At 41.9% G+C, this 26,986-nt stretch overlaps 1 protein-coding gene, 2 long non-coding RNA genes and 1 pseudogene across 4 annotated transcripts; all 4 read left to right on the top strand.

Moving 5' to 3' along the window:
* The first annotated feature begins 5,762 nt into the window (after nt 1–5,762).
* On the top strand, nt 5,763–8,051 carry LOC311076212. The gene is made up of 3 exons (XR_014604625.1): nt 5,763–5,903; nt 5,982–6,048; nt 6,656–8,051. It is a non-coding gene; the product is annotated as an uncharacterized lncRNA (long non-coding RNA).
* A 5,674-nt stretch (nt 8,052–13,725) lies between these two features.
* Nucleotides 13,726–15,092, top strand: LOC311076789. The gene is made up of 3 exons (XR_014604708.1): nt 13,726–13,867; nt 13,946–14,012; nt 14,620–15,092. It is a non-coding gene; the product is annotated as an uncharacterized lncRNA (long non-coding RNA).
* Nucleotides 15,093–17,565: 2,473 nt separating this feature from the next.
* Nucleotides 17,566–18,612, top strand: LOC311076919 (trace amine-associated receptor 13c-like; the record flags this gene model as incomplete). Its single annotated transcript, XM_084105426.1, has 1 exon — nt 17,566–18,612. Exon 1 carries the CDS (start codon nt 17,599–17,601, stop codon nt 18,610–18,612), a length of 1,014 nt encoding a protein of 337 aa, XP_083961552.1. The 5' UTR covers nt 17,566–17,598.
* Nucleotides 18,613–25,677: 7,065 nt separating this feature from the next.
* On the top strand, nt 25,678–26,772 carry LOC311076918 (trace amine-associated receptor 13c-like; annotated as a pseudogene). The gene is made up of 2 exons: nt 25,678–25,684; nt 25,755–26,772. The product of its transcript is annotated as a trace amine-associated receptor 13c-like (transcript).
* The last annotated feature ends 214 nt before the right edge of the window (nt 26,773–26,986 follow it).

Below are 26,986 nucleotides of genomic sequence, written 5' to 3'. Positions count from 1 at the left end.
GCAAAATTTGTACTACAACATTGCACTCACACGTACACGTACACGCACACACACAATCATCATCACAACAGCCTGCCACCTTGCATTGTATTTATGATGTAGACTAAGGCACACACACACACACACGCACACACACACACACACACACACACACACAATTAATGATGTAGCTATCGTGGGCATTGTTTGTCCCATCTCCAAAACAATCAACTGCCTTAGCAAAATATATTAGATTCAATGCCTTCAGCCAGGTCCTTGATTCCGAGTCGGTATCAGGCTTGCGAAAAAATGTAAACAATGGAGCGCATGGACATTGCCTCTTCGTAGCTGGTTTGTGGTGGTAGCACTCTCTATCTAACCACTCGTTCAGGTGCTTTCTCGAGTGTTTGCAACCAACTCCCGCACACGTTGTTCCCGAACCACTTTTCTTCATGTTGTAATTGTAATCCTCTTAGTCACTGCAATATCAGTGCTTTGTCGGCACAACGGAGCTAGCTAGCAAAACAGTTTAGGATATAGAGCGGAAACGGCTCAAAAACATGTGTATAGGAACTCACTCGGCTAATGCCCTGATTGCTGCCTCGCGCTAGGAAATAAATTACAGTTTTTACCAATTGCTTACACACGTTTTCAAAACTAAGTCTCCTTTATTCAAAACTCTACACACACAATAAGAGTGTTATTTGTTTTGCAAAAATCCACCGCTCCCGGATCATCGGGTCCAATCAGCGCAGGGGGGTGTGAGATCTGACTGTCAATCACAGGTTGTGCACACGCCACAGATCCCACTCCCCCTCGCGCATGTTACAATCACATGCACAAGCCTGAAATTCACGCAGTAATGAAGAGTGATGGGGGAAAAGATTCCAATTCCTCGGTTAACCTCAAGAGCTAGGAGGTCCAATCTGGAATAGCCTACACGCACTGACCAGCACAAACTCGATGGGAAGGTATTAGTTGATAGTGGGGGAGGGGCATGAGAGTTGTAAACATTCAAAAATTTGGCTAAGTCCACTCAATCTTCCAGGGTTGCCGACAGCAGCTTTAAGATATGAATATGAATGTCTAATATTTGGGCAGATTCTAGCCCACATTTTAGGTGACAGATTATTTTCTGTTACAAAGTCATGATCAAAAGCATGCCCATCTTAATCTCTGTATAAAAAGAAAGAAAGAAAGAAAGAAAGAAAGAAAGAAAGAAAGAAAAATACAAAGAAACAAAGAAAGAACTTTTTTAAATTTTTCTATTTTTTATTTTTTTAAGTTGCAATAAATGAAAGGACAGTAAGGAGAGCAGAACAAACTCATAACAGGAGGCGACTCGCATGTTTTGTGCATTGTTTGTTTGCATGCACGGTCAGCGTTCGAGGGCGCTGGCTGTGAGCACTGTGAAGTGCTTCCATTGTTTATTGCACCACACCGTGGTGTCGAGATCGTGGGAGAAACAATTTTCATATAGAGTACACAATCATCTCACTATTCCTCTATATTGAATTATAAAGAGCACGGTTATGGGGAGATGCCAAAGGTGGAAGAGACGATTGTGAGCTATCTCTCCCCTGAATCAGCATCTTCCCTTAAGGCCCCGATATTACCCACCAAGCCCGTTAGAGTTACGTCAGCTTTGGTGGGTAAGGCTTATGCGTCGGCTGGTCAGGCTGCAGCGTGCCTTCACATTATGTCGCTGCTGCAGGCTCACTAAGCCGAACTGTTAGGAGACCTGGATGAGGGCGGGGCTATTGGCCCAGACGTGGTTTGCGAACTGCATCGGGCCACAGATTTGTCTCTCAGGGCCGCCAAGGAGACGGCTAAAACTATCGGCCGAATCGACTTTTCAGGAATCAGCCAGCAAGCGGCTGCATTCCAGAAACTCATGTCTCCGAACTCATGTCTCCGGGGCTGCTGATCGGGAGCAGCCCCAAACGTCTAAAGCCAGCTCCTCAGCTCCTCCTCTGTGCTCAACCGCAGCCTTCAAGGGGTACGACGGATCTGCGGACCGTCATTATTTACAAGAAGGCTGCAGGAAAAATGTCCTGACGCCTGAGGGCGCAGGCCAATGAGGGTAGTCCCCCCGAAGCAGAGAGGTCAACACCTCACTATACGGTGCCCGTCTCCCTTCGGTGCCCTCAGGGGACTGTTATGCTAACCTTGCCACCTCGTGTGCTTCAGGGCACAGCGGTCTCAGCAGTCGTGTTGGGAGCTCCTTATCGTCGCAAAATGCTAACGACAGGTGCTTCCCTCACGGGCTGGGCAGCGATCCTAGAAGGACGCTCAGCTCAGGGTCTATGGAGGGTCCATCATCTTTCCTGGCATATTGCCTGGAGATGCTGGCTGTATTTCTTGCCCTCAAGAATTTCTTCCCAGACCTCAGGGGCCACCATGTGTTGGTCCAATCAGACAACACATCGGTGGTCGCCTATATAAATCACCAGGGGGGTTTGCGCTTGCTTCCTTTGAGCAAACTGGCGCACCAAATCCTAGTGTGGTCTCAGGGGAAGCTGATTTCACTCAGAGCAGCTTACATTCCTGGAGCCCAGAATATAGGAGCAGGCGTCCTGTCGAGACAGGGGCCGAGGCCCAGGGAAGTACTGGCTCCACCTCGAGGTGGTGGAGCAGATATGGAGGGTATTCGGCCGGGCACAAGTGGATCTGTTTGCGTCTCGAGAGACATCTCACTGTCCACTCTGGTTCTCCCTCACGCATACAGTTCCTCTTGGACTGGATGCAATGGTACAGACGTGGCCAAGGCTACGTTTGTACGCTTTCCCCCCAATCGCTCTGCTCCCAGGAGTTCTGGAGAGAGTTTGCAGGGACCATCTATGCCTACTCCTTATAGCCCCCCATTGGCTGGGCAGAGTTTGGTTTCCTGACTTAGTGTCTCTCCATGACGGGCGCCCACTGGAGCTTCCCGTCAGGAGGGACCTTCTGTCCCAAGCAGAGGGCTCTATTCTTCACCCTCAACCCAAACTATGGAACCTGTGGGCTTGGCCTCTGAGGAGGCCCAACTCATAGGGTCAGGTCTGTAGAGACAGATTGTAGAGACCATCCTTCAATCCAGAGCTCCCTCCACGAGGAAACTTTATGCCCTGAAGTGGAAGGTTTTCACTTCATGGTGTAGTGACCGTCAGTTGGACCCAGTTAACTGCCTGGTTGGTACAGTGCTGAAGTTCCTGCAGGAGCGGTTCACTGCAGGTCTATCCCTGTCCACTTTAAAGGTTTATGTGGCGGCCAGTGGCGGCCTCGGTTACGACTGTAACCTCGGTTCCCTGAAGAGGGAACGAGACGCTGCATCACCTGCCATATCTCCTACGTGCCTGTAAGCGACTTGACCTTAAGAAGCTAGCGCTGCTTTGATTTGGACAGGCTTTATAGTTTCCTGGTTCATGACGTCATCCGCCTCTGACGTTCCGCCACACCATTGGACTGATTTTACATGTGCTTCAAGACATCGGGCCCTTTTTTAACGATCAGAAACCCAAGTATCAAGCGCGAAACGCAAGTATCTTTGTGGGCGGATCTCGGGCGCTGTTGCTATTATACCAGCGGGATAAATGACCCTTGCACCTGATGCAAATCTAAATGGGGTATCTTCATTATTCATAGGTGTGGTTTGGGCGTAACGTGAAATAAACGAATCAGAGCGACATCTCACATTCCCTTTAATAGCAGGCACGCTTGTTCCATGGCGGTTTGCTACTATAACGGCAGATTTGCCAGGCGCGCGCCAGGAGTGGTTCACAGCCGAGGAGACCGACGTTCTCGTCAGGGCCGTAAAAGACAGAGAAGTAACATTGTATGGGGATGGAGAAACACACCCAAATTAGCTTCGGTTAAATAGGCATACACTGTAAAAAATAATTCCGTAAAAAAATGGATAATGTACTGGCAGAAAATTACCAGGACATTTTCCGTTAAATTACGGACAGTTCCTTCACCTCTAAAACGGACAATTCTGTATATTAACAGTACATTTTCTGTACTATTAACGGATAATCATTATACAGAAATTTCTATTTTATAGCATATATTTTGGTGGCAAATAATTCAAGAACGATATATACAAATTGAACATGGTTTATTTTTGTACAAATTTTCATACATTCTTAAATACATTCAATGGGTAAATATATATATATATATATATATATATATATATATATATATATATATATATATATATAAATAGAAATATATATATATTATATATATATATATATATATATATATAGATAGATATATATATAGATATATATATAAATAGATATATAGAAACCATGTACAAAGCACCATTAAAAAGTGCTTGTATTGTGGAATAAGTTTTAGACATAAAAAAAGAGACAGAATTCAAAAAAGAAAACATAAGAAGGTACTTGCACAATATTGGTGTTGCAAAATTCTTTGAAAATAAATTCAAACTGTGAAAGTCAAGATTCAAAACATTTTCAAATGCAATACAATACAAATACAATACAGAAAGAAACAAACAAAAACAAATGCAATACGAATACAGGTCTGCTGCTTTTATCATTAAAAATAGCTTTAGACAGTCAATAGTAGAGTGAAATGTTAGTGTTGATGCCATTTTTCTGCAAGAGAACACCATATTCCTTAAAGGGTTAGTTCACCCAAAAATTTTAATTGTCATTAATTAATCACGCTCATGTTGTTCCACACCCCACAAGACTTCCATTCTTCTTCAGAATAAAAATTAAGATATTTTTGGGGAAATCTGAGAGATTTCTGTCCCGCCACTGACATCTTACGCAACTACCAATTTCAAGGTTCAGAAAGGTATACAGACATAAATGTAATCCATGTGACTCCAGTGGTTTAACCTCAAATTTATGAAGTAATTTCTACCTTTCTGGAGCTTGAAAGTGGTAGTTGCGTAAGCTGTCAACAGAGGAAGAGAAAGCTCTCAGATTTTATTAGATCTTCATCTTTGTTCTGAAGATGAACTAAAGTCTTGCAGGTTTGGAACATCAGGAGGGCGAGTAATTAATGACATTATTTTCATTTTGGAGTGAACAACTTGCGTGAAAAACTTTCCTTCTTCTGTATGTTCAGTTAAAGGTCCATTAAGAGATTTGACAAAAGCCTAAATTTTACATGGGTTTTCAGTGGTTCATACAGGAACTTCAGCAGTCTTGGAGGAGTGTGTAGACGTTTGGTTTCCTTCATCTCAGCCTTTTCGACCTTCGTTCAGGATTTCTGCACAGGAAAGTTGGATATGAAGAAAAAAAATATATGTTTTTAGCTACACAAGAAATTAAATAAAGGAAATTGAACTACAAAGTATCATAAAGACCAGGTTGAGGTTGAAAAACAATCGTACAGTATTTTACGTTTGTTAAATTATCAACTGCCATCCCTAATTCTTTCAAATTCAAACACTGTATAAAATGCTAAGACTTCTGTTTCCAGTGGACTCCAATTGCATGTCATGTTAGCTTGTCTGCTCAACTATACCTTATAATATGTTTCATTATTTTCAATTATATAAACAGTAACACAACAACATGCTCTATAAAAAGTTTTCATTAAAAATGTGTTGCTTACCATTATGAACTCCAGGATAAGTGCCATTTTCTTTGGGTATTTTGTAGCTCACTGCCTCAATGGGGTAGGAGATGTGGTCAATAATAACTTGAATGACAGCAATCCTGAATGCCCATGTAACCCACCTAAAAAGGGTAACCAGTTAATTGTGTGTAATTATTATCATTATTTATCCATACTTTACGTTTATGAGTAATGGGGGTTTTATTTTGAAAAATATATTTTATTTTGTGGGAAACCGGAAGTAGCGCGCTAAAATACTTCCGCTAGCTTCACATCGCTAAAAAGCAGATGGAGCACTGCTTCGGTTTTCCCCGCGAGTTCAAATAAACTGAGAAGAAAAGGTATGAAAACCTGTCTATTTTTGCTAGCAGTTAAATATGATTCAGTTCATTATGTAAACATCTGTATACTTGTTTTAGAAGTTGGAGAGTCGTCCAGAAATCGCTTTTATCCGTCCTGGCTTCTTATACTGAAAATCCTCTCTTGGTAAGCTAAAGTGTTCAATGATGGTGTGTGAAAAAAAACCCACGAGGTAGCTATGCTAGTTTCAATTAGTGATTATTCAAACATTTCTGTTGTTTTGAAGGAATGTAACATGATAAAAGACAATTTATTTCATGGTTTAAGGAGAAATGTAAACTAATTTGGTATGTATTACAAAAAAGATGCTTTTGTAACATTTTTACTTTGTGATATATATGTGACTAAAGGTTAAAGTTACAGACAGAAGAATATAAAATGTCATTTTAAGTTAGTTAAAGTGGTTAAATCAGCAAATGCTGTAAATTCATATAAATGGGTTTTCAAGTAAAACTGTATTTTGTTATTTTGATTTAAAATCTAAAAAATCCTATGTAAAAAGGGATTAAAAGCAGAGAGAAAAAGTTCATTAGTACAATGTGTCCCTATAATTACATTTCATTGTAATGACATAAGGTTGAAATGGTATATTCTGATTTAAATAGTTAAAATAGCTATTGTTTTCTTCACGTGAACTATGCTATGATATTTTCTAACAGTAATATAATGTTGTACAATACTTTAAGAACTATTTGGTATAATTGATTTTGGACTGAACCTGTTCTATATACAGGTCAGGTCTTTTTTTGATGAGGTGAGCAGAAATTCCAGAAGCTCCAGTCCTTGAATTATACAGGTGAACCATTGATCCATAGATGGCGAGCCTTCCCAATGAGCCGTGAATCTCCACCACAGCATTCCGGAGGCCTGTGGTAGGATTGTGTCAGTTCAACTAACCGGCACCAACGAGATTTTCCCTTGACTTTGACTATTTCCCTTGACTAACTGACTTGAATTCTGGATTTAACTTTGGAATTCCTAAGGAAAATTTCCAAGGAACATTTTCAACAAAGAAAGGACATTTTATTTTATTTTATTTTATTTTAAATTTATTTTGGGCCCGTAGGTATTGTGAAAAAAAATTGTTGTGAAGTGTTGAAACATTTTGTTGAACTAAAAGTTTACACATGCCAAACGTTACACCTGTGTTGTTTGGTTATTACTGTACTTCTCAGCTCCTACGAACCTAGGGTGTACATACTCTGAAGTGGGTTACACGGTAAAACTTGGCGAGCCAGCCAGGAGCTTTGAGTAAGTAATAACCCAGGTGCCTTTCGTCCCAAAAAAAAAAAAAAAAAGTGTCCTTAAAGTGTAAACTTTGCTTTTGTTTTTTTGTTTTTCGAAAATGGATGTGATTGAGAAAGAAAGTATTAAGGTCCCCAATGCCGTCATTGTGTCAGGTTTGACAAATACCGATGTAGACGAAGAGATTTATGAAGATTTAAAGCAATTTGGATCTATTAACAGAATTGTGAAGGTTTTAGACAAAACCTCTGAGTTTTATGGTAAAGCCCTTGTAGAATATGCATCTGGTGCTGCTGTGGAGACACTTGAGAAAGATTTACCCTTTGATAGAACCAGTGATACAGATGATGATGTTGTCTTCCACGTTGAAGCTTTAGCCAGTTCATACTCAAGTGAAAAGGGTACCGATATTACTAAAACATTTCTTTCTGACCTCCAAAATGTTGCAAAACTCAGTGGAAAATCTTTTGAAAACCTGCTACATGATGAGTTGGCACGAATCACTGGATTACTGAAAGAGCCGAGTGAGTCTGGCAGACCTCAGGGTACAGTTGTGGCACCTGCTAGAACAGCCACAGGTCCCATTTCCCTTGATGCCACACAAATGGATTCAGTCAATGATGAGCAACATCCTCTTGACCCCTTTAGCCCTCCCTTCAGACCTATGGCAAATGCTATGCCCACTCAATTGCCAGTATCTTCCTTCTTGCAAACTGCTGAACAACTTACTCCGCCTGAGGTGCAGCGTGTAGTGGTTGAACACATTGTCAAAAGTTCTGACTTCTCTTCGCAAATACACGCACCAGCAAAAGTTAGACCTTTTTCCGGCAAAGTCCCCTGCCCAAACTTTGAAGTCGATTATGAAACTTGGAGGAACAGCATTGAATGTTACTTGGCTGATCCTACCGTCTCCAGTGCACAGTTGGTAAGACGCATTGTTGACAGTTTGCTTCCCCCTGCCACTTCGGTTGTCAAGTCGCTTGGTCACCATGCAAATCCGGAAGCTTTCCTCGATCTGCTTGACTCAGCTTATGCTACGGTGGAAGATGGGGACGAACTTTACGCCCAGTTTCTAAATGTTAATCAGAACTCAGGCGAGAAACCTTCCAACTATCTCCAGAGATTACAGACCCTTTTGAATAGAATTGTGAAATTGAAAACCATTTTGCCTCAAAATTCGGACAGGCAGCTCTTAAAGCAGTTCTGTAGGGGCTGCTGGAATAATGTGCTGATTAATAACCTTCAGCTTGAGCAACGCAAAAAGAATCCGCCCACTTTTCCAGAGTTTTTACTCCTTTTACGCACAGAGGAGGACAAACAAACTGCAAAAGCGAACAGGATGAAGCAACATCTGGGGTTTCAAAAACCAAAAGCTCAAGCTGCAGCACAAGTGCATGAGGTATACGTGGGAGACACATACGATTCACCTCAGTCTTTCTCTGCCGAGCAACCAGCTATGAAACAGCTTCAAAAACAAATTGTTGAGCTACAAGCTCAAATCGCTGCCCTATCGAGTCCTAAACAACAGACATCATCTACAAACACACCTGAAAAAAAAAGGGAAAAGGAGAAACGAAAAGAGAAACCTGTTTACAAAAAGACATCAACATCAAAACTTACCTCAGGAGCCGCATCCGCAACAGTCAAATCAAAGCCAAAACCATGGTACTGTTTCAGTTGTGGCGAGGATGGACATATTGCCACCAACTGTGATGATCCTCCCAACCCCACATTAGTTTCTGCAAAAAGAACTCTGCTAAAAGAGAAACAACGAGCTTGGGAAAAAGACAATCCAACCCTCGATAAACATTTAAACTGAACAGTGTTTCTATTGAGGGACAAATGGAAACAAATCAACCTGAAAGTCCCATAATTGAACCAAAAACCAAATCGAAAGTCAAGTTAAAAGAGCAAAAAGTGACAAAAATCGGAACCTTACCTAAAGGGCTGGTTGGTAGCAAGAGCACCGCTAACGTTAAAGTTAATGGGCTTGAGTGCAATTCACTACTTGATACCGGGTCGCAGGTAACAACTATGTCACTGTCGTTTTACAACCGTTACCTTTCAGATCAGACCATTCACCCAGTAGCTGACTTACTAGAGATTGAAGGGGCTAACGGTCAGTCAGTGCCCTACCTGGGGTATGTCAAAGTCATACTCCAGTTTTCCAAAGAGTTCATTGGTAGTCAGCCTGAATTAGAGACACTTGCCCTCGTAGTGCCAGATGTTAGGTCCAACAGTCTCACTCCGTTGTTAATAGGAACTAACACCCTCGATCCACTGTACGAACAGTTTTGTGATGACAATACATTTCGAAAGAGTGCTTACTGTGGCTATCACCAAGTCCTGAGAACTCTACAACTCAGACACAAGCATAGTTTAAATGGCAGACTGGGTCTCGTTAACTTGAGAAATAATGAGCCAAGTGTAATCTGTGCTGGTGAAAGGATAGTGCTAGAGGGATATGCAAATATCGACGACGCAAACAATGAACAATGTGTTTTGCTTGAGCAACCTACAGTGTCATCCTTACCTGGGGGAATTTTTGTCGAATGTTGTCTCATTAATGTTCCAAGAGACACCCCATACAAGATACCTGTAGTAGTAAGGAATGAAACTGATCGAAACATTTGCCTTCCTGTTAGGTGTATCATCGGTGAACTTAGTGCTGTTAAAGAGATTGTTCCAACTCAGAACACCGCTAGTTGCAGTAGCCACCAACAGCCCACTAGCCAAACAAACAAGCAGCCAAGTTCAAACCTAACCTTCGACTTTGGGGAATCACTTCCCGAGGAGTGGAAAGCTCGTATGACAAACAAGTTAAACACATTTTCAGACATTTTCTCTCATCACGATCTCGACTACGGACATGCAACAAAAGTGAAACATTCAATCAAACTCAAGGATGAGACACCTTTCAAGCAACGCCCACGTCCTATTCATCCTCAGGATTTTGATGCAGTGAGGCGTCACCTGCAGTCTCTCCTTGAAGCAGGGATCATTCGCGAATCACAATCTCCTTTTGCATCTCCAATAGTCGTAGTCAAAAAGAAGAACGGTGATGTCAGATTATGTGTAGATTACCGGCGATTGAATATGCAAACGATCAAAGATGCGTATGCATTACCGAATCTTGAGGAATCTTTCTCAGCCTTGAGCGGATCTCAGTGGTTTTCAGTAATGGACCTGAAAAGCGGCTATTACCAGATTGAGATGACTGAGAGTGACAAAGACAAGACAGCGTTCGTGTGCCCTCTTGGGTTTTGGGAGTGGAATCGTATGCCACAGGGGATCACAAACGCGCCCAGCACTTTTCAGCGTTTAATGGAAAAGTGCATGGGGGACATCAATCTGCGCGAGGTGCTTGTGTTCTTAGACGATATTATTGTCTTTTCCAAAACGCTAGAGGAGCATGAAACCCGTCTCACGAACGTCCTGTCCCGCTTGCGAGAGAACGGTTTAAAGTTATCTCCTGAAAAGTGCCGTTTCTTTCAAACTTCGGTTCGTTACTTAGGCCATATAGTATCACGCGACGGAGTCGAAACCGATCCTCAAAAGACAGAAGCACTTAAGACCTGGCCAAGACCTCAGACCTTAAAAGACCTTAGGTCATTTCTTGGGTTCTCCGGGTACTATAGAAGGTTCGTGGAGGGGTATTCTAAAATAGTAAAGCCCTTAACCAACCTCACAGCTGGCTACCCTCCCGTGCGTAAAGGTGCAAAGATTACCAGTGTAGCCGCCAAGTACCATAATCCCAAAGAACCTTTCGGAGAAAGGTGGACCCAATCCTGCCAAGACGCTTTTGACTGGATCATTGAAAAGTTAACATCCGCGCCTGTTTTAGGGTACGCAAATCCAAGATTGCCTTATGTTGTTCATACTGACGCGAGCACAACAGGCCTGGGCGCAGCGTTATATCAAGAACAGGACGGCCAGACCCGCGTCATTGCGTATGCGAGTCGGGGTCTCTCGCAGTGTGAAGCCCGCTATCCAGCCCACAAGCTGGAATTTTTAGCTTTAAAGTGGGCTATTACCGAAAAATTCCATGACTATTTATATGGCAACGTGTTCACAGTCATTACTGACAACAACCCTTTGCGGTACGTTCTAACCAAAGCCAAACTAGATGCTACTAGTTATCGATGGTTAGCGGCCTTGTCTACGTTCACTTTCGACATCAAATATCGTGCAGGCAAGCAAAATCAAGACGCCGATGGCCTGTCAAGGAGGCCACATGGTGAACTAATCAGTGACAGTGCATCTCAAGAAGAGAGTCAAAGAATACATGACTTTACCTCATATCATCTCGCACCTGTGAACGTTGTCCAAGCCACATGTCAACTCCACACTATTTTTCAAAATGACCTTGAACTGTCTCCATGTTACATTGAGTCACTTGCCGTGCATCCAGATGCTATTCCCTCAGCATTTTCCGACGATGAGAATCTCAGTGGTCTTTCAACCGTCCCTAAGTACAGTGAGGCTGAGATAGCTGAGTTGCAACGAGCTGATCCGGTAATCAGTGTAATCATACAGTCATGTGAGTCAGCAGAACCTGTCCCTGATGGTAATAACTGTCCTGAACTCCAGCTTATGCTCAAAGAAATGAGTCGATTTGAGATAAGAGACAGTCTGTTGTATCGGAAAAGACAGTGTGACAGCAAAACCATCTACCAGCTTGTCTTACCCAAAACTTTGAGAAACCCCGTGCTCTACAGCTTACATGATGAAATGGGCCATTTAGGAGCTGAAAGAACTCTTGAGCTAACCAGATCTCGTTTTTATTGGCCAAAAATGTCTCTCGATGTTGAGTCCAAGATTAAAAGCTGTCCAAGGTGCGTTAAAAGAAAAAGCCAACCCGACAAAGCCGCGCCATTAGTCAACATACAGGCAAGTCGCCCGATGGAACTGGTCTGTATGGACTTTTTGTCCATCGAACCTGACAGCCATAATTGCAAGGACATTCTGGTCATAACTGACCACTATACGAAATATGCAACTGCTATTCCGACTCGAGACCAAAAAGCCTTAACTGTAGCCAAATGCCTTTGGGAACAGTTCTTTGTCCATTACGGGTTCCCTGAACGTCTTCACAGCGACCAAGGCCGCGACTTCGAGTCACAGGTCGTCAAAGAGTTGTGCGTCTTGGTCGGTACTAAGAAAGTAAGAACGAGCCCCTACCATCCCCGGGGCAACCCCGTCGAGCGGTATAACCGTACGTTGCTCAGTATGTTGGGTACGCTCAAGGACAAAGAGAAAACTAGGTGGCGCGAGTACGTCCGACCTCTCACTCATGCATACAATTGCACAAGGAGTGACGTCACCGGGTTTTCGCCCTATGAGTTAATGTTTGGGCGCCAACCTAGACTGCCCATAGACATTGCGTTCGGACTGCCAGTTAAGAACAATCCGGGCATGTCTCACTCACAGTATGTGAAAAACCTTAAGACATACTTGAAAGAAAGTTATCAGTTAGCATCCGCTAATGCAAAGAAAATCGCTGACAAAAACAAACGCAGATTTGACATGCGAGTAAGGGAGTCAACACTTGATACAGGCGATAGAGTTCTAGTGCGCAATCTCCGTTTTCGCGGCAAACATAAACTCGCCGATCGGTGGGAGTCCACTATTTATGTTGTACAAAAGAAAGCGGGAGATATGCCTGTGTATATAGTTTGTCCTGAGGGTCAGGAAGGACCATTGCGCACACTCCACCGCGATTTACTGCTCCCTTGTGGATTTCTATCTGAAGAGGATGAGGAAATGGCAAAGCCAAAGCAAGCCTCAAAACCCAAAACAAGGCAAATTTCCGTCTCTCCAGAGGAAAATATCCCTGACTCTGACAGTGATGATGACTATATTCAGAGTTATTGCCCCACAACAATCAAAACAACCACAAGGATTATTCAACCAAACAATGTGAATTCAAACACGAATGCTACAAAGGAGAATCTCCCCAAGGTTGAGGAATCTGAGAACTTACCTATGGACTTACCTCCCGGAATCCTGGATCAACCTGTGGAAAAACGGAGGACAAACCAAAATGGAAACTTAGCGGAAGTGACACAAAATGAACTGGAACCTGAAAATGAACAAGAGAGTGGACTTACCGAAATGGACCATGACCTACCGGACAATTACTCCCATACCACAACTCCTGAGAGAGTCGAACAGTCCAAAGACACTGAACGGAGACAATCTACTGAAATGGACAATGCTGAACAAGATGCTAGTTCTCTTGAGCTAGCAGATCCTGATGCTCCTAACAATCAGACTGCTGACCAAATACGCAGATCTGAACGGGTGAGAAAGCCACCTGCTAAGTTTACTTATCCACAGCTTGGTAAACCCCTGATTTCATTTGCACAAACTATACTAGATGGGTTTAACAAAGTTTTGGTTGAAACATTTGAAGGTGCCCCTACCCTTGTACGAACATGAAGGGACTCATGTTAATTAAGAGGGGGAGGATGTAACCCACCTAAAAAGGGTAACCAGTTAATTGTGTGTAATTATTATCATTATTTATCCATACTTTACGTTTATGAGTAATGGGGGTTTTATTTTGAAAAATATATTTTATTTTGTGGGAAACCGGAAGTAGCGCGCTAAAATACTTCCGCTAGCTTCACATCGCTAAAAAGCAGATGGAGCACTGCTTCGGTTTTCCCCGCGAGTTCAAATAAACTGAGAAGAAAAGGTATGAAAACCTGTCTATTTTTGCTAGCAGTTAAATATGATTCAGTTCATTATGTAAACATCTGTATACTTGTTTTAGAAGTTGGAGAGTCGTCCAGAAATCGCTTTTATCCGTCCTGGCTTCTTATACTGAAAATCCTCTCTTGGTAAGCTAAAGTGTTCAATGATGGTGTGTGAAAAAAAACCCACGAGGTAGCTATGCTAGTTTCAATTAGTGATTATTCAAACATTTCTGTTGTTTTGAAGGAATGTAACATGATAAAAGACAATTTATTTCATGGTTTAAGGAGAAATGTAAACTAATTTGGTATGTATTACAAAAAAGATGCTTTTGTAACATTTTTACTTTGTGATATATATGTGACTAAAGGTTAAAGTTACAGACAGAAGAATATAAAATGTCATTTTAAGTTAGTTAAAGTGGTTAAATCAGCAAATGCTGTAAATTCATATAAATGGGTTTTCAAGTAAAACTGTATTTTGTTATTTTGATTTAAAATCTAAAAAATCCTATGTAAAAAGGGATTAAAAGCAGAGAGAAAAAGTTCATTAGTACAATGTGTCCCTATAATTACATTTCATTGTAATGACATAAGGTTGAAATGGTATATTCTGATTTAAATAGTTAAAATAGCTATTGTTTTCTTCACGTGAACTATGCTATGATATTTTCTAACAGTAATATAATGTTGTACAATACTTTAAGAACTATTTGGTATAATTGATTTTGGACTGAACCTGTTCTATATACAGGTCAGGTCTTTTTTTGATGAGGTGAGCAGAAATTCCAGAAGCTCCAGTCCTTGAATTATACAGGTGAACCATTGATCCATAGATGGCGAGCCTTCCCAATGAGCCGTGAATCTCCACCACAGCATTCCGGAGGCCTGTGGTAGGATTGTGTCAGTTCAACTAACCGGCACCAACGAGATTTTCCCTTGACTTTGACTATTTCCCTTGACTAACTGACTTGAATTCTGGATTTAACTTTGGAATTCCTAAGGAAAATTTCCAAGGAACATTTTCAACAAAGAAAGGACATTTTATTTTATTTTATTTTATTTTAAATTTATTTTGGGCCCGTAGGTATTGTGAAAAAAAATTGTTGTGAAGTGTTGAAACATTTTGTTGAACTAAAAGTTTACACATGCCAAACGTTACACCTGTGTTGTTTGGTTATTACTGTACTTCTCAGCTCCTACGAACCTAGGGTGTACATACTCTGAAGTGGGTTACACCCATCACCTTAAACAAATAAGATATTACAAAATGAAAAACATTACACAATCACTTCAGAAAGCCGCTCCAAAAATAGTGGTTTAAATCTTCCCTATACAATGTTTTTCTACTGACCATATAAGCATAAAATCTTTGAAGGGGGTATTCAGCAACCAACTTTTTCTATAAACATTTTTCCTCAGACTTTAAATTTAAATGTATTTTGCCAATATTGAATATTCATAATGATTAAAAAAATACATACTAATAAAGCAAAATACAAACCTATAAAGAGCATGCAGGGTGGTGCTTGGGAAGCACAGTAACTCACAGTATCAGCAAAATCTTATCAATAGATAAGAAAACAACAGAAACACTATGAAACAAACCAACGAAGAGGGAGCTGGTAAAGAATGACTAACACTAACTTTAACGTTACAGGCAGAAGTATAACAGCAGTCATGTTAAATGTAAATTAATCTTTCAAGGTCATTATTTGGGGTTTAAAGTCAAATAATATGTGTAGTGTGTGTATAATGTCTGTGTGTTGTCTAAAACAAAGACAAGACAATAAAAAGTCTAACGTAATCATAACATTAACGTACCTCATTTGGCAGAAAATGTGACGTTATCCTTGATCCAGCTGTAACGTTACTGCATCTTCACACACAGTCTCTTCACGTTGTACCTCATGCCTTTTAAATCAAGCAAGTATTGAATGGCCTTTCCTTTTCTTGACGATTCATCTGGTAGCTTTTGTTTGAAGCCATTAAACTGCTCCAAAAACACGAGTAGCAGCTAACGTTAACGTTACTGCACTTTATGGTTAACGGGTGCGCTCGGCACGAAATAAACCGCATCATCACCGACAAAATAAAAGCCAATTAAACAGTTACATCGAGGACACTATAACACATAACGTTACAATTAGGGGAACTTCCACGAGTGTGAACTAAATCTTTCCATGTGTGACGATATGCATAAAACGATAAACGCGACGGCTCCGACATTGCCTAACAAGCCGGGTGGCAACTAAATAACGTTACGTAAACAGCTTATTTGACATTTAGCCAAATATAATTTTCGGTTTTTACCACAGAAGTGTCAGAATGGCTTCCATACATCCGAAATCCGACTTAAAAAAAAGCAACTTTGGCCGCATCATCTGTGTGTGTGTAATGGCGCTTGCGTCTCAAACTTTTCGCGCCGACCAGATTCTAGTTCCCACAATGCAACGCGTAATTCAAAATATGGGTAAAAGTCCTGTAAAAGACAAATACGGAAAATTCCTTCAAATTAATATGGTACATTGTACCGTATTTTTACGGAATTTTTTTACAGTGTATACAAATTTGGGTAATGTGTAAGCTAGATTTATGCTTATTTTTTTCACATCTTCATGGACACAACAATGATTTCCCTCATGTGTTAATATTTTTCCTTGTAATAATGTATGGTTTTCTAAAAATGAGAACTGCTGCGTCTGTGTGTAGATGAGATAAGCAAAGTGCACACGCATTGTGCACACGACATTGATTATGGCCAAGCATGCGACCTTAAAATAGCATATGAATAACATGCGCAACGCACCACTGACTTTAGACTACTTTAGACTAGACTCTTTGCGCTGAACCGCCCCCGGGAGCGCAAATGCATTTCCTAGTTTACCGACGTGCATCTGTCGAGGGAAAAGTCCGCTGTGTGCAGGAGCAAAATAGGAATGATACATGCGTTGGTGTACAAAGTCAATTGCGCTGGGTGAAAGATAGGGCCCTTTATCACGCAAAACTTTCCCTTAGCGTCAATTCGACGTCTCGTTCTGCATTTGGCAGACACTTTTTTTCGTTCCGTCTTCAGGGAACCGAGGTTACAGTCATAACCGAGGTGCTTTCCACCTGGTCTGTCGTCAGTTGTTAAATAACCATTTAACAGTGATTATATGTATCATTGCTGCTTAACATGGAAAATTCAGCATTTAAAGCATGCCATAAGGTAGGGTTGTAAAATACGAATATATGGTAAAATTTCATTATTTAAATTTGTTTTCTATTTAAAAATAAATAAATCTGTATTTAATTAAAAAAATGTTTTTACATCCTGGCCAATATTGCTCTACAAACAATGTTAATTTTGAAGGCAATGAAAACAAACATATTACAATCTAAAAACATAAGAATTCACTAAACTTAAAATGAAAATAAATACTAAAAACAAAACTGCTATCATAAAAATACATTTTTAGGTTTGACATTCTAATCTACATATATAATTTATGTTCATCACCACCACCAACAACAAATATTCAAAAACAAATATTTTAGCAAAATATATGTATATTTAAGTTACAGCGCTCCTATTCTATTGCGCTCTGTCTGCCACCCCGTGCCCCCCCTCTAGACACGCCCCTGGCGTCAATGTGGCCTGTAGAGGGTAAGTCGGTCTGATCCAGACACTTTATAAATGAAAGGACACTAAGAAGAGCAGAACAAACTCCTAACAGCAGGAGACTCACTCATGGCCTTTGAGACAGAGGATCATGAGACTCAATACTGCTTTCCTGCCATCAACTCATCATGTATCAAGGGAATACGCTCTAGATATGAATACAATATCATGTATGTGTTTTTTTTATTGCTGTCAGTATGGACTGTGTTTCTGAACCTGCTGGTGATCATCTCAATCTCTCACTTCAAGAAGCTTCACACTCCAACAAACCTGCTCATTCTCTCTCTGGCTGTGGCCGACATGCTTGTTGGACTTATTGTTATGCCTGTGGATGCCATCAAGCTGATTGAAACGTGTTGGTACTTTGGAGACACTTTTTGTGATCTGTTTATGATAATCATGGGACTGCTTATCTCAACATCTATTTGTAATTTAGTTTTAATTGCTGTTGATCGTTATGTGGCTGTGTGTCACCCTTTACAGTACCCACAGAAAATCACCACAACCAAAACTTTAATAAGTATCTGTGTCTGCTGGTTTTTCTCCTCTACCTACAATATTGGCTATTTAATTAGTGGCAGATATTTTGAAAGTTCCCAGAGACCAGATGCGTGCTATGGAAAGTGTTATTTAATAATCAGTTTTTCATGGATATACACAGACCTGTTGTTTTCATTCTTGTTTCCTTGTACCCTTATTATAGTTTTATATTTAAGGATATTTTATGTTGCACATCAGCAAGTGAAACTTTTAAACTCTCTGATGAAGGGTGGTAAATGTGTAATGGAAGGTTCTGTGAGGAGGAAATCTGAGAGAAAGGCTGCAATGACATTAGGAATCATTGTGACAGTTTATCTGCTTTGCTATATTCCATACTATATATTGTATGTAACAGGGACTACAGTAATCTCTTCTGCCATGGTGACATTTCTAATATGGACTTTGTATGTTAACTCAAGTTTGAATCCTCTTATCTATGCTTTATTTTACCGCTGGTTTAAAATATCAATTAAACACATCTTAAGTCTTAAAATATTGGAGCCATCTTCCTCTCTCATAGACCTTTATACAGATTATGAATAATTTAAAGACCAACTGTACTTTACTTAATTTTAAGCTATTTATTTAAATTGTTTATTTTTTGTAATTTATCTGTCAAATAGTTTTTGTCTTAATTCTTAATTTTTAATCATATATATATATATATATATATATATATATATAGTAGTCTGATAGGTAGGGGGGGTTCACCTGCACCCGAAAGGTATATTTTTTTAACCTAGTATTTTGTAATCCTTAAGGTGTCTAGAAAAGGAATTTGATGTTCCCCACGCAAATTATTGTCCCATATGTGATTTTTTGTATCATCTTTTGTGTCTGTGCTTGATTTTCAGCTGTGAAAAATGAAAACTTTAAATCTACATAGAATCTGAACAATACATCCTACAGACACAATCCACCCCATTTTCTCTTCGTCTTTGCATGAGGAATTGATAGATATGAGGATTGTCATGATTAGATGATGTATGGTGCATTAAAACTCAAATAAACACAAAAAAATGTAAAAAATCGGTGACATTGGATCACTGGAACTCCTCCCCTATGGACCCTATTGATATATGTTTTCTAACTTTTGTATTTTTATAGTCTTTATGATGTCTAATAAGCAAATGTTGATGATCCCTACTTGAAAAATTGTCACATGTTGGTCCAAATGAACATCTCCCATAATAAGGAGTTACTATTCAAACCGTTATATTGGTATTATATTTATTGAAACAAAACAGAAAACCACTCATATAGTCAAATGTGTGTATATATAGGATATAACAAATCCCCATTAGAATAAACTGAAATAGAAAAAATGATTCTAATCAAAGTTCAAAAGGTCAAGGGCAATGATGTCTATTCATCATACAGCAGGTCTTCATAATCGACCTCTTGCTCCTCGTCTTCTTCACCATCTCCATCCATCTACTCGACTGTTTCCTCCAGCAAATCAGTGAGTAAAGTGGGGAAGATAGGTCCACAAGACCACACTGGTTCCTGGTTCCTCTTCAGTCTTTTCCCAGCCTTGGCCAGGATCATGGGGCTTGGGACACCAGAATATCGGTGTGGCTGCTCTCTTGTAGTTGGCCAGACGGTGGTCGACACGGTTGATGTGTGGGACCAGGTTGTCTCTCCAGGGGGGGAGCCGGGACAAATCCACCTTGAATCTGGTGGTAAGCGTCTCTGTTATGTCCGCTCAGGACGAATCAATCTGTGTTCGCTTGGTAACGCCTCGCTGCATGTTTACGTTGCAGCTTTTTTGTTCTGAAATGTTTGGTTCCGGTTTGTCCGAAAAGTAAAGAGAGTTGCATGCATAAATCTCTCGTCTAGCTTCCTTTTTTTATACACAACAATTGGTGACGAGGATGGCTGAATTTTCTCTTCCACCTCCTTTCCTCGCACTTTCCGGTGAGCCTACAATACCGTGGAATCACTGGCATCAGTCATTTGAAACATACCTACAAGCTACGGGACTAGCTGACGTGAGTGCAGTTCGGAAAACAGCATTGCTGAGGCACTGTTTAGGAGTCGAGGGACAACGGGTACTGGAGACGTTAACCGACAACGGGACAAATACAGACTTTGCAGGGACAGTGAAACTTTTAAAAGACCAGTTTGCTACCCCACAGAGTGTTTTATTGAGACGGTTTATGTTTAGACAACGACACCAACTACCAGGGGAGTCCGTCCATTAGTACGTCTCCAACCTAAAAGGTTTAGCCAGCCATTGTAAATTTGGCGCATTGACAGACGAGATGATACGCGATCAACTGATTGAGCACACTACACAGGCTAAAATCAGGGAGACGTTTCTACTCGAATCAGACGACTTAACACTAGCTAAGGCTGTTGCCATTTGATTCCAAATTGAAAGTGCAGCGGAATGTGCAGCTAAATTAACACAGACAGAATCATCATTAAGCCAAGCAGTATGCATAAGAGCACAGTCACATGACCAGCAACAGCAGCAGCCATCTAGCTCTGGTTTGGATGTACCAGACACAGCCCCAGACCCAGTCATGCATCTCACAAGATAAGAAGGGCCGCGTCAGCGTCAAAGGCAGTTTTCCTGCGGTAACTGTGGATCAAACACACATGCCAAAAGAGCCCTGCACTGTCCAGCTAATGACCAAACATGCTGTAACTGTGGCAGGAAAAATCACTTTGCAAAAATGTGCCACTCGGTCCCCTCCAGGTCGGATGCACACACTCCCCGTGGTTCACCCACCATAATTCGCCATGTAACATCGGGGCCCATGCAATTCAAGTCATGTACAGTGAATATAAACACAGTGTGTATTCCCCTGCTGCTAGACACAGGTGCAAGTGTCTCCCTTCTGAATGCCAGTACATACCATAAGTTCTTTCATTCCTGTCCACTGTCCACGCCCACTGCTGTCCTACATGGGTATGGTAACTCAAAAATTGACTTGTTGAGGTCCATCACAGTGACTGTTAGCTATGGCACTAGGGTCTTGCCCTCCTTTGTCTTCAATATGGCCCGACGAGGCGTGAATTTAATGGGGCTGGATCTGTTCATGGCATTGGGATTTTCACTCATTGACACAGGGGGGGCTGCCATTATGACTGTCGCTGCCGGACCGCATCAGAAGTGGTCATCACTATTTGAAGGGCTGGGCTGTCTGTCTGCTTTTGCCCATCAACCCCTCATTGACTCCTCGGTGACGCCAGTCGTCCAGCCACTGCGCTGTATTCCACTGGCCCTGAAGGGATGGAGTGTCTGTTGAGCTGCAGCGGCTGCTGGATGCCGGTATCATTGAGCCGGTTGATGCTTCACCATGGATTTAAAATTTGGTTGTGGTAAGAAAGAAAGCAGGGGCTCTGCGAGTTTGTGTGGACCTCCGCGCAGTAAATAAAGCTGTCATCCCAGACAGATACCCATTGCCCACGTCGGAGGAGCTCACGGCACAATTTCACGGCTCCACTGTCTTTTCGAAACTGGATCTCAGAGAGGGCTATCTCCAGGTGCCCCTCAACCCTGAAAGCAGAAACCTGACGGCCTTCGTTACACACCTCAGTGTTTTCTGCTACACGAGGATGCCGTTTGGCCTTAGCTCCACCCCCTCGTGCTTTCATCATGACCTCAGTACTGGCAGGTATACCAGGTGTTGTTATTTACCTTGATGATGTGGTGGTACATGTTGCTACTACGGCTATCCATGACAGTCGCCTGCAGAGTGTGATTGAAGCCCTCGCCAAGCACAGTTTAACCCTCAATGGCAGCAAATGTGTTTTTGCTGTGCCGGCTATTGAATATGTAGGCTTCCGACTTTCCACTGAGGGCATCTCTCCCCTTCAATCTAATGTGGAGGCCATCCTCTCCGTTCCCGAACCGACCTCGGCTGCCCAGCTCGCTTCATTCCTGGGCATGACGGGCTACTACATGAAGTTCATGCCTCAGTATTCAGCCATAACAGCCCCACTGCGCCAGCTGCTTCGGAGAGATGAGCTGTGGGTCTGGTCGTTAGAATGCACCAAGGCAGTGCAAACTCTTAAAGCTCAACTTACCTCACCTCCAGTGTTGGCACATTTTAACATATCCAGTCACACCCTGGTCACCTGTGACGCTTCGGCCATGGCGATAGGGGCTGTACTGTCACAAGTACAGAATGGCGTGGAGAGGCCTGTTGCATTCGCCTCCCGAGCTCTGAACCAAACCGAACAAAGATACTCAGTTGGGGAGCGGGAGGCACTCGCTTGTATGTGGGCTTGCGAGAGATGGCACCACTACCTTTATGGCTGCCAGTTTACGCTGAGAACAGACCACCAGGCCTTGACAGCTCTGCTTTCCTCTACTGGCACCGGGCACAGGCCGCTGAGACTGCATCATTGGTATGCCTCCGCCAATACAACTATACTCTACAGTTTACCCCGGGCCGGGATAATGTCGTTGCAGACCTTCTCAGTTCCTGCCCTGGCCCTGCCTACCAGTGTCAACCACATCGAAAGTGAGATTATTCTCACGCTACACACTCTGTTCAAGTCCACGGTCACTCTACAGGAACTGAAGGCAGCCTCAAAACAGGATCCAGTCATCTCCCAGCTCTGCATCTACAGTCGTCAGGGATAGCCACGGGAATTACCAGAGGAGCTGTTAGCATTTTCTCTGGTCAAGCAGGAGCTCTCTTGTTGGAATGAGACATGTGTGGCGCGTGGGTTTTGCACCGTGATTCCAGGGGCCCTTCGTGCCCGTGTGCTGGCCATGGCACATGATGGCCACCTGGGAATAGTGAAACTTAAACAGAGATGCCGCGACCTGGTGTGGTGGCCAGGCATAGACAAAGACATTGAGGCCCTTGTTAAAGAATGCCCAGCATGTCTTGTAAGTGGAAAGACTGGTCGTCGACCAGCTCGTAGTGTATGGTTTACACTCCAAATGGCCTGAGCTGACCACTACCGGCTCCGTCACCTCCCAGGTCATTGTGGACTTTCTGGAGTCTCTCTTCTCCCGCTGGGGTTTCCCCAGCCTCGCTCATGCTGGGTAGAGAGTTACACCTACCACTGGACAGGCTCCACCCCACCGCAGTCCAGAACACACTCACACCAGTCAAAGCCTCAGTCACCCGCTGTCAGAAGCGGATGAAACAGTGGTTTGACAAGGGTCAGGATACCAGATATCGCTGTGGCAGACTGGGCGAGAGCTCGCCGACCGCACAGGGAAAACAAGATGGCATCATTTTGGTCCACTCCACAGCAAGTTGTCCGCCGACTGGGACCAGCCACATACCTCCTAAATGATGGCACCCGCTGGCACGCTAGCTGCCTTCAGAAGGTGCCAGCACCTCCTGCAATGTTAACTCAGAACAGCGGGGACATAATGCCACCCAGAGCGGAGCAGGAGGACTCCATACCACAAGCAGCCGCACAGCCTGAAGATACTCCCTCGTTGTCACACCCAGTGCCCCCATCATCATTGTCGCTGCCCCTTTCCCCAGCCTCCCTACCACTGTTCGCCTCACCTTCAGCTGTGTGTTCTCCACGGCCAGTGCGCGCCCGATTACCTGAAGGACTTTGTGTCTACTTTTCATAGTTGAACCCCCCAGAGAGGGGAAAATGTTACGTCCGCTCAGGACAAATTAATCTGTGTTCGTTTGGTAACACCTCGCTGCATGTTTAGGTTGCAGCTGTTTTGGTCTGAAATGTTTGGTTCCGGTTTGTCAGAAAAGTAAATAGAGTTACATGCATAAATCTCTCGTCCAGCTTCCTTTTTTATACACAACAGTCTCATCCTCTCCAATAATTTTTTTCAGCATGATGCTGCGCACGTTCACAGATTTTTCGTGGGCCTGGCCATACATTACACATGTAAAAGCCTCAATGTCTTCCACCACATCTGGCTCCACAGACCACTGATCACCAAGTTTTCTGAGGACATAAATAATTATAGTATTGCAAAGTCACAATGTATCAATACCTATGTTAAGCATTAATTGCCATTACATGCTACAGAAAATACTAAAAATACTCACTTGAAGGCTGCATAGTACTTTGGATTACTCTGCAGCTTTTTCAGAGGCCCAACCTTCCCTTTGCCTCTAAAGGTACTTGTAACGTCTTCTCCTGTGAAGACTTATAGGCAGAGTATTGTTGTGCAGTAGTCTGCCCCCTTACATTCTGCCAGTTCGCTGACATTTAGGATCCGCCTGTGCTTTCCGGTCCCAATGTCGACGTACTAATTATTTATGTCCTCAGAAAACTTGGTGATCAGTGCTCTGTGGAGCCAGATGTGGTGGAGGGCATCGAGGTATTTACATGTGTAATGTATGGCCAGGCCCGCGAAAAATCTGTGAACAATGTGTGCAGCATCATGCTGAAAAAAATGATTGGAGAGGATGAGATGCTTACCACCAGATTCAAGGTGGATCTGTCCCGGCTCCCGCCCTGCAGAGACAACCTGGTCCCACACATCAACCATGTCGACCACCGTCTGGCCAACTACAAGAGAGCAGCCACACCGATATTCTGGTGTCCCAAGCCCCATGATCCTGGCCAAGGCTGGGAAAAGACTGAAGAGAGTACCCTGGAACCAGTGTGGTCTTGTGGACTTATCTTCCCCACTTTACTCACTGATTTGCTGGAGGAAACAGTCAAGGAGATGGATGGAGATGGTGAGGAAGACGAGGAGCAAGAGGTCGATTATGAAGACCTGCTGTATGATGAATAGACATTATTGCCTTTTGACCTTTGATTAGACTGACTTTTTTCTATTTCAGTTTATTCTACTGTAATGGGGATTTGTTATACCCTATATATACACACATTTGACTATATGAGTGGTTTTCTGTTTTGTTTCAATAAATATAATACCAATATAACGGTTTGAATAGTAACTCCTTATTATGGGAGATGTTCATTTGGACCAACATGTGACAATATTTCAAGTATGGATCATCAACATTTGCTTATTAGACATCATAAAGACTATAAAAATACAAAAGTTAGAAAACATATATCAATAGGGTCCATAGGGGAGGAGTTCCAGTGTTCCAATGTCACAGATTTTTTACATTTTTTTGCGTTTATTTGAGTTTTAATGCACCATACATCATCTAATCATGACAATCCTCATATCTATCAATTCCTCATGCAAAGACGAAGAGAAAATGGCGTGGATTGTGTCTGTAGGATGTATTGTTCAGATTCTATGTAGATTTAAAGTTTTCATTTTTCACAGCCGAAAATCAAGCACGGACACAAAAGATGATACAAAAAATCACATATGGGACAATAATTTGCGTGGGGAACATCAAAATTCCTTTACTAGATTCCTTTACTTATCACCTTAAGGATTACAAAAAACTAGGTTAAAAAAATATACCTTTCGGGTGCAGGTGAACCCCCCCTTCCTACCCTACTATAGTCCCCACTGTAGTTTGGGTATTTTGTTTGTGACTGCTGATACACTTACAGAAGGTAAGCCTTGATGTGACAAAGTAAATATTATTTTACTTTATACTGACATCTATTGATGTGGAAATAGCATTGTGTAAAAACAATTTCATGTCTCTCATTTGTTTCTTATATGAACAGCAATTTCACTGCCAAAGTTGAGATTATTAAAAGAAAATAATTGTCATTATGCAGCGTCAGTGTGGCCAGTAGAGGATTAGTCGGTCTGATCCACTGTCACACTGTATAAATGAAATGATAGTAAGGAGAGCAGAACAAACTCCTAACAGGAGGAGACTCACTCATGGCCTATGAGACAGAGGATCATGAGACTCAATACTGCTTTCCTGCCATCAACTCATCATGTATCAAAGGGAAACGCTTCAGACATGAATACAATATCATGTTTGTGTTTTTTTCATTGCTGTCAGCATGGACTGTGTTTCTGAACCTGCTGGTGATCATCTTCATCTCTCACTTCAAGAAGCTTCACACTCCAACAAACCTGATTATTCTCTCTGACTGTGGCTGACCTGCTTATGGGACTTGTTATGCCCATAGAGGCCACCAGGCTGATTGAGACGTGTTGGTACTTTGGAGACACTTTATGCGGATTCTATTCAATATTTATTGATGTGCCTCTTTCAGCATCTCTCAGTAATTTATTTTTAGTTGCTGTTGATCGTTATGTGGCTGTGTGTCACCCTTTACTGTACCCACAGAAAATAACCACAACTAAAACTTTAATGAGCATGAGCTGGGTTTGCTCTTCAGCTTATATTACTGCCTTTATAATTAATAGCGGATATTTAGACACTTCACACAGAACAGACATGTGTTATCGAGAGTGTTCTGTTATGATGGGTTTTGCCTGGAGAATCATTGATCTGTTAATGTCTTTTATTTTTCCTTGTATCCTGATCATAACTTTATATTTGAGGATTTTCTATGTTGTACATCAGCAAATGAAAGTTATAAACTGTCTGATTAAGGGTGGTAAATGTGTAATGGAAGGTTCGGTTAGGAGAAAATCTGAGAGTAAAGCTGCTCTGACATTAGGAATCATTGTGACAGTTTATCTGCTGTGCTATATTCCATACTATATCAGTAATCTCTTCCACAACCATAAATGTTTTGACATGAGTCTTGTACACAAACTCAGGTCTGAATCCTCTGGTCTATGCTTTATTTTATCACTGGTTTAAAAAGACAGTTAAACACATCCTAACTCTGAAAATATTTCAGCCAGCATCCTCTCTGATTGATAATTTTACACAGTATTAATTGTAATTAAATAGGTTAAACCTTCACTCTGAGAGCAATTTCACATAAACTGCATTATTGATATATAGTCATAGAGGTAGATTAACAGTTTATCTTTGTAATTTACCCTACATGTATCTCACACCAAATTAGAATTTAACAATTAACCCGTTAGCCTGCACCCCCACTTTTGAAAAATGCCCAGAAATGGCATACCCAAACTAAAACAGATACA

The sequence above is a fragment of the Abramis brama genome (genome assembly GCF_963993115.1).
Source record: "Abramis brama genome assembly, chromosome: 25".
Classification (NCBI taxonomy): domain Eukaryota; kingdom Metazoa; phylum Chordata; class Actinopteri; order Cypriniformes; family Leuciscidae; genus Abramis; species Abramis brama.
This window is presented reverse-complemented; position numbering and strand designations above follow the sequence as displayed.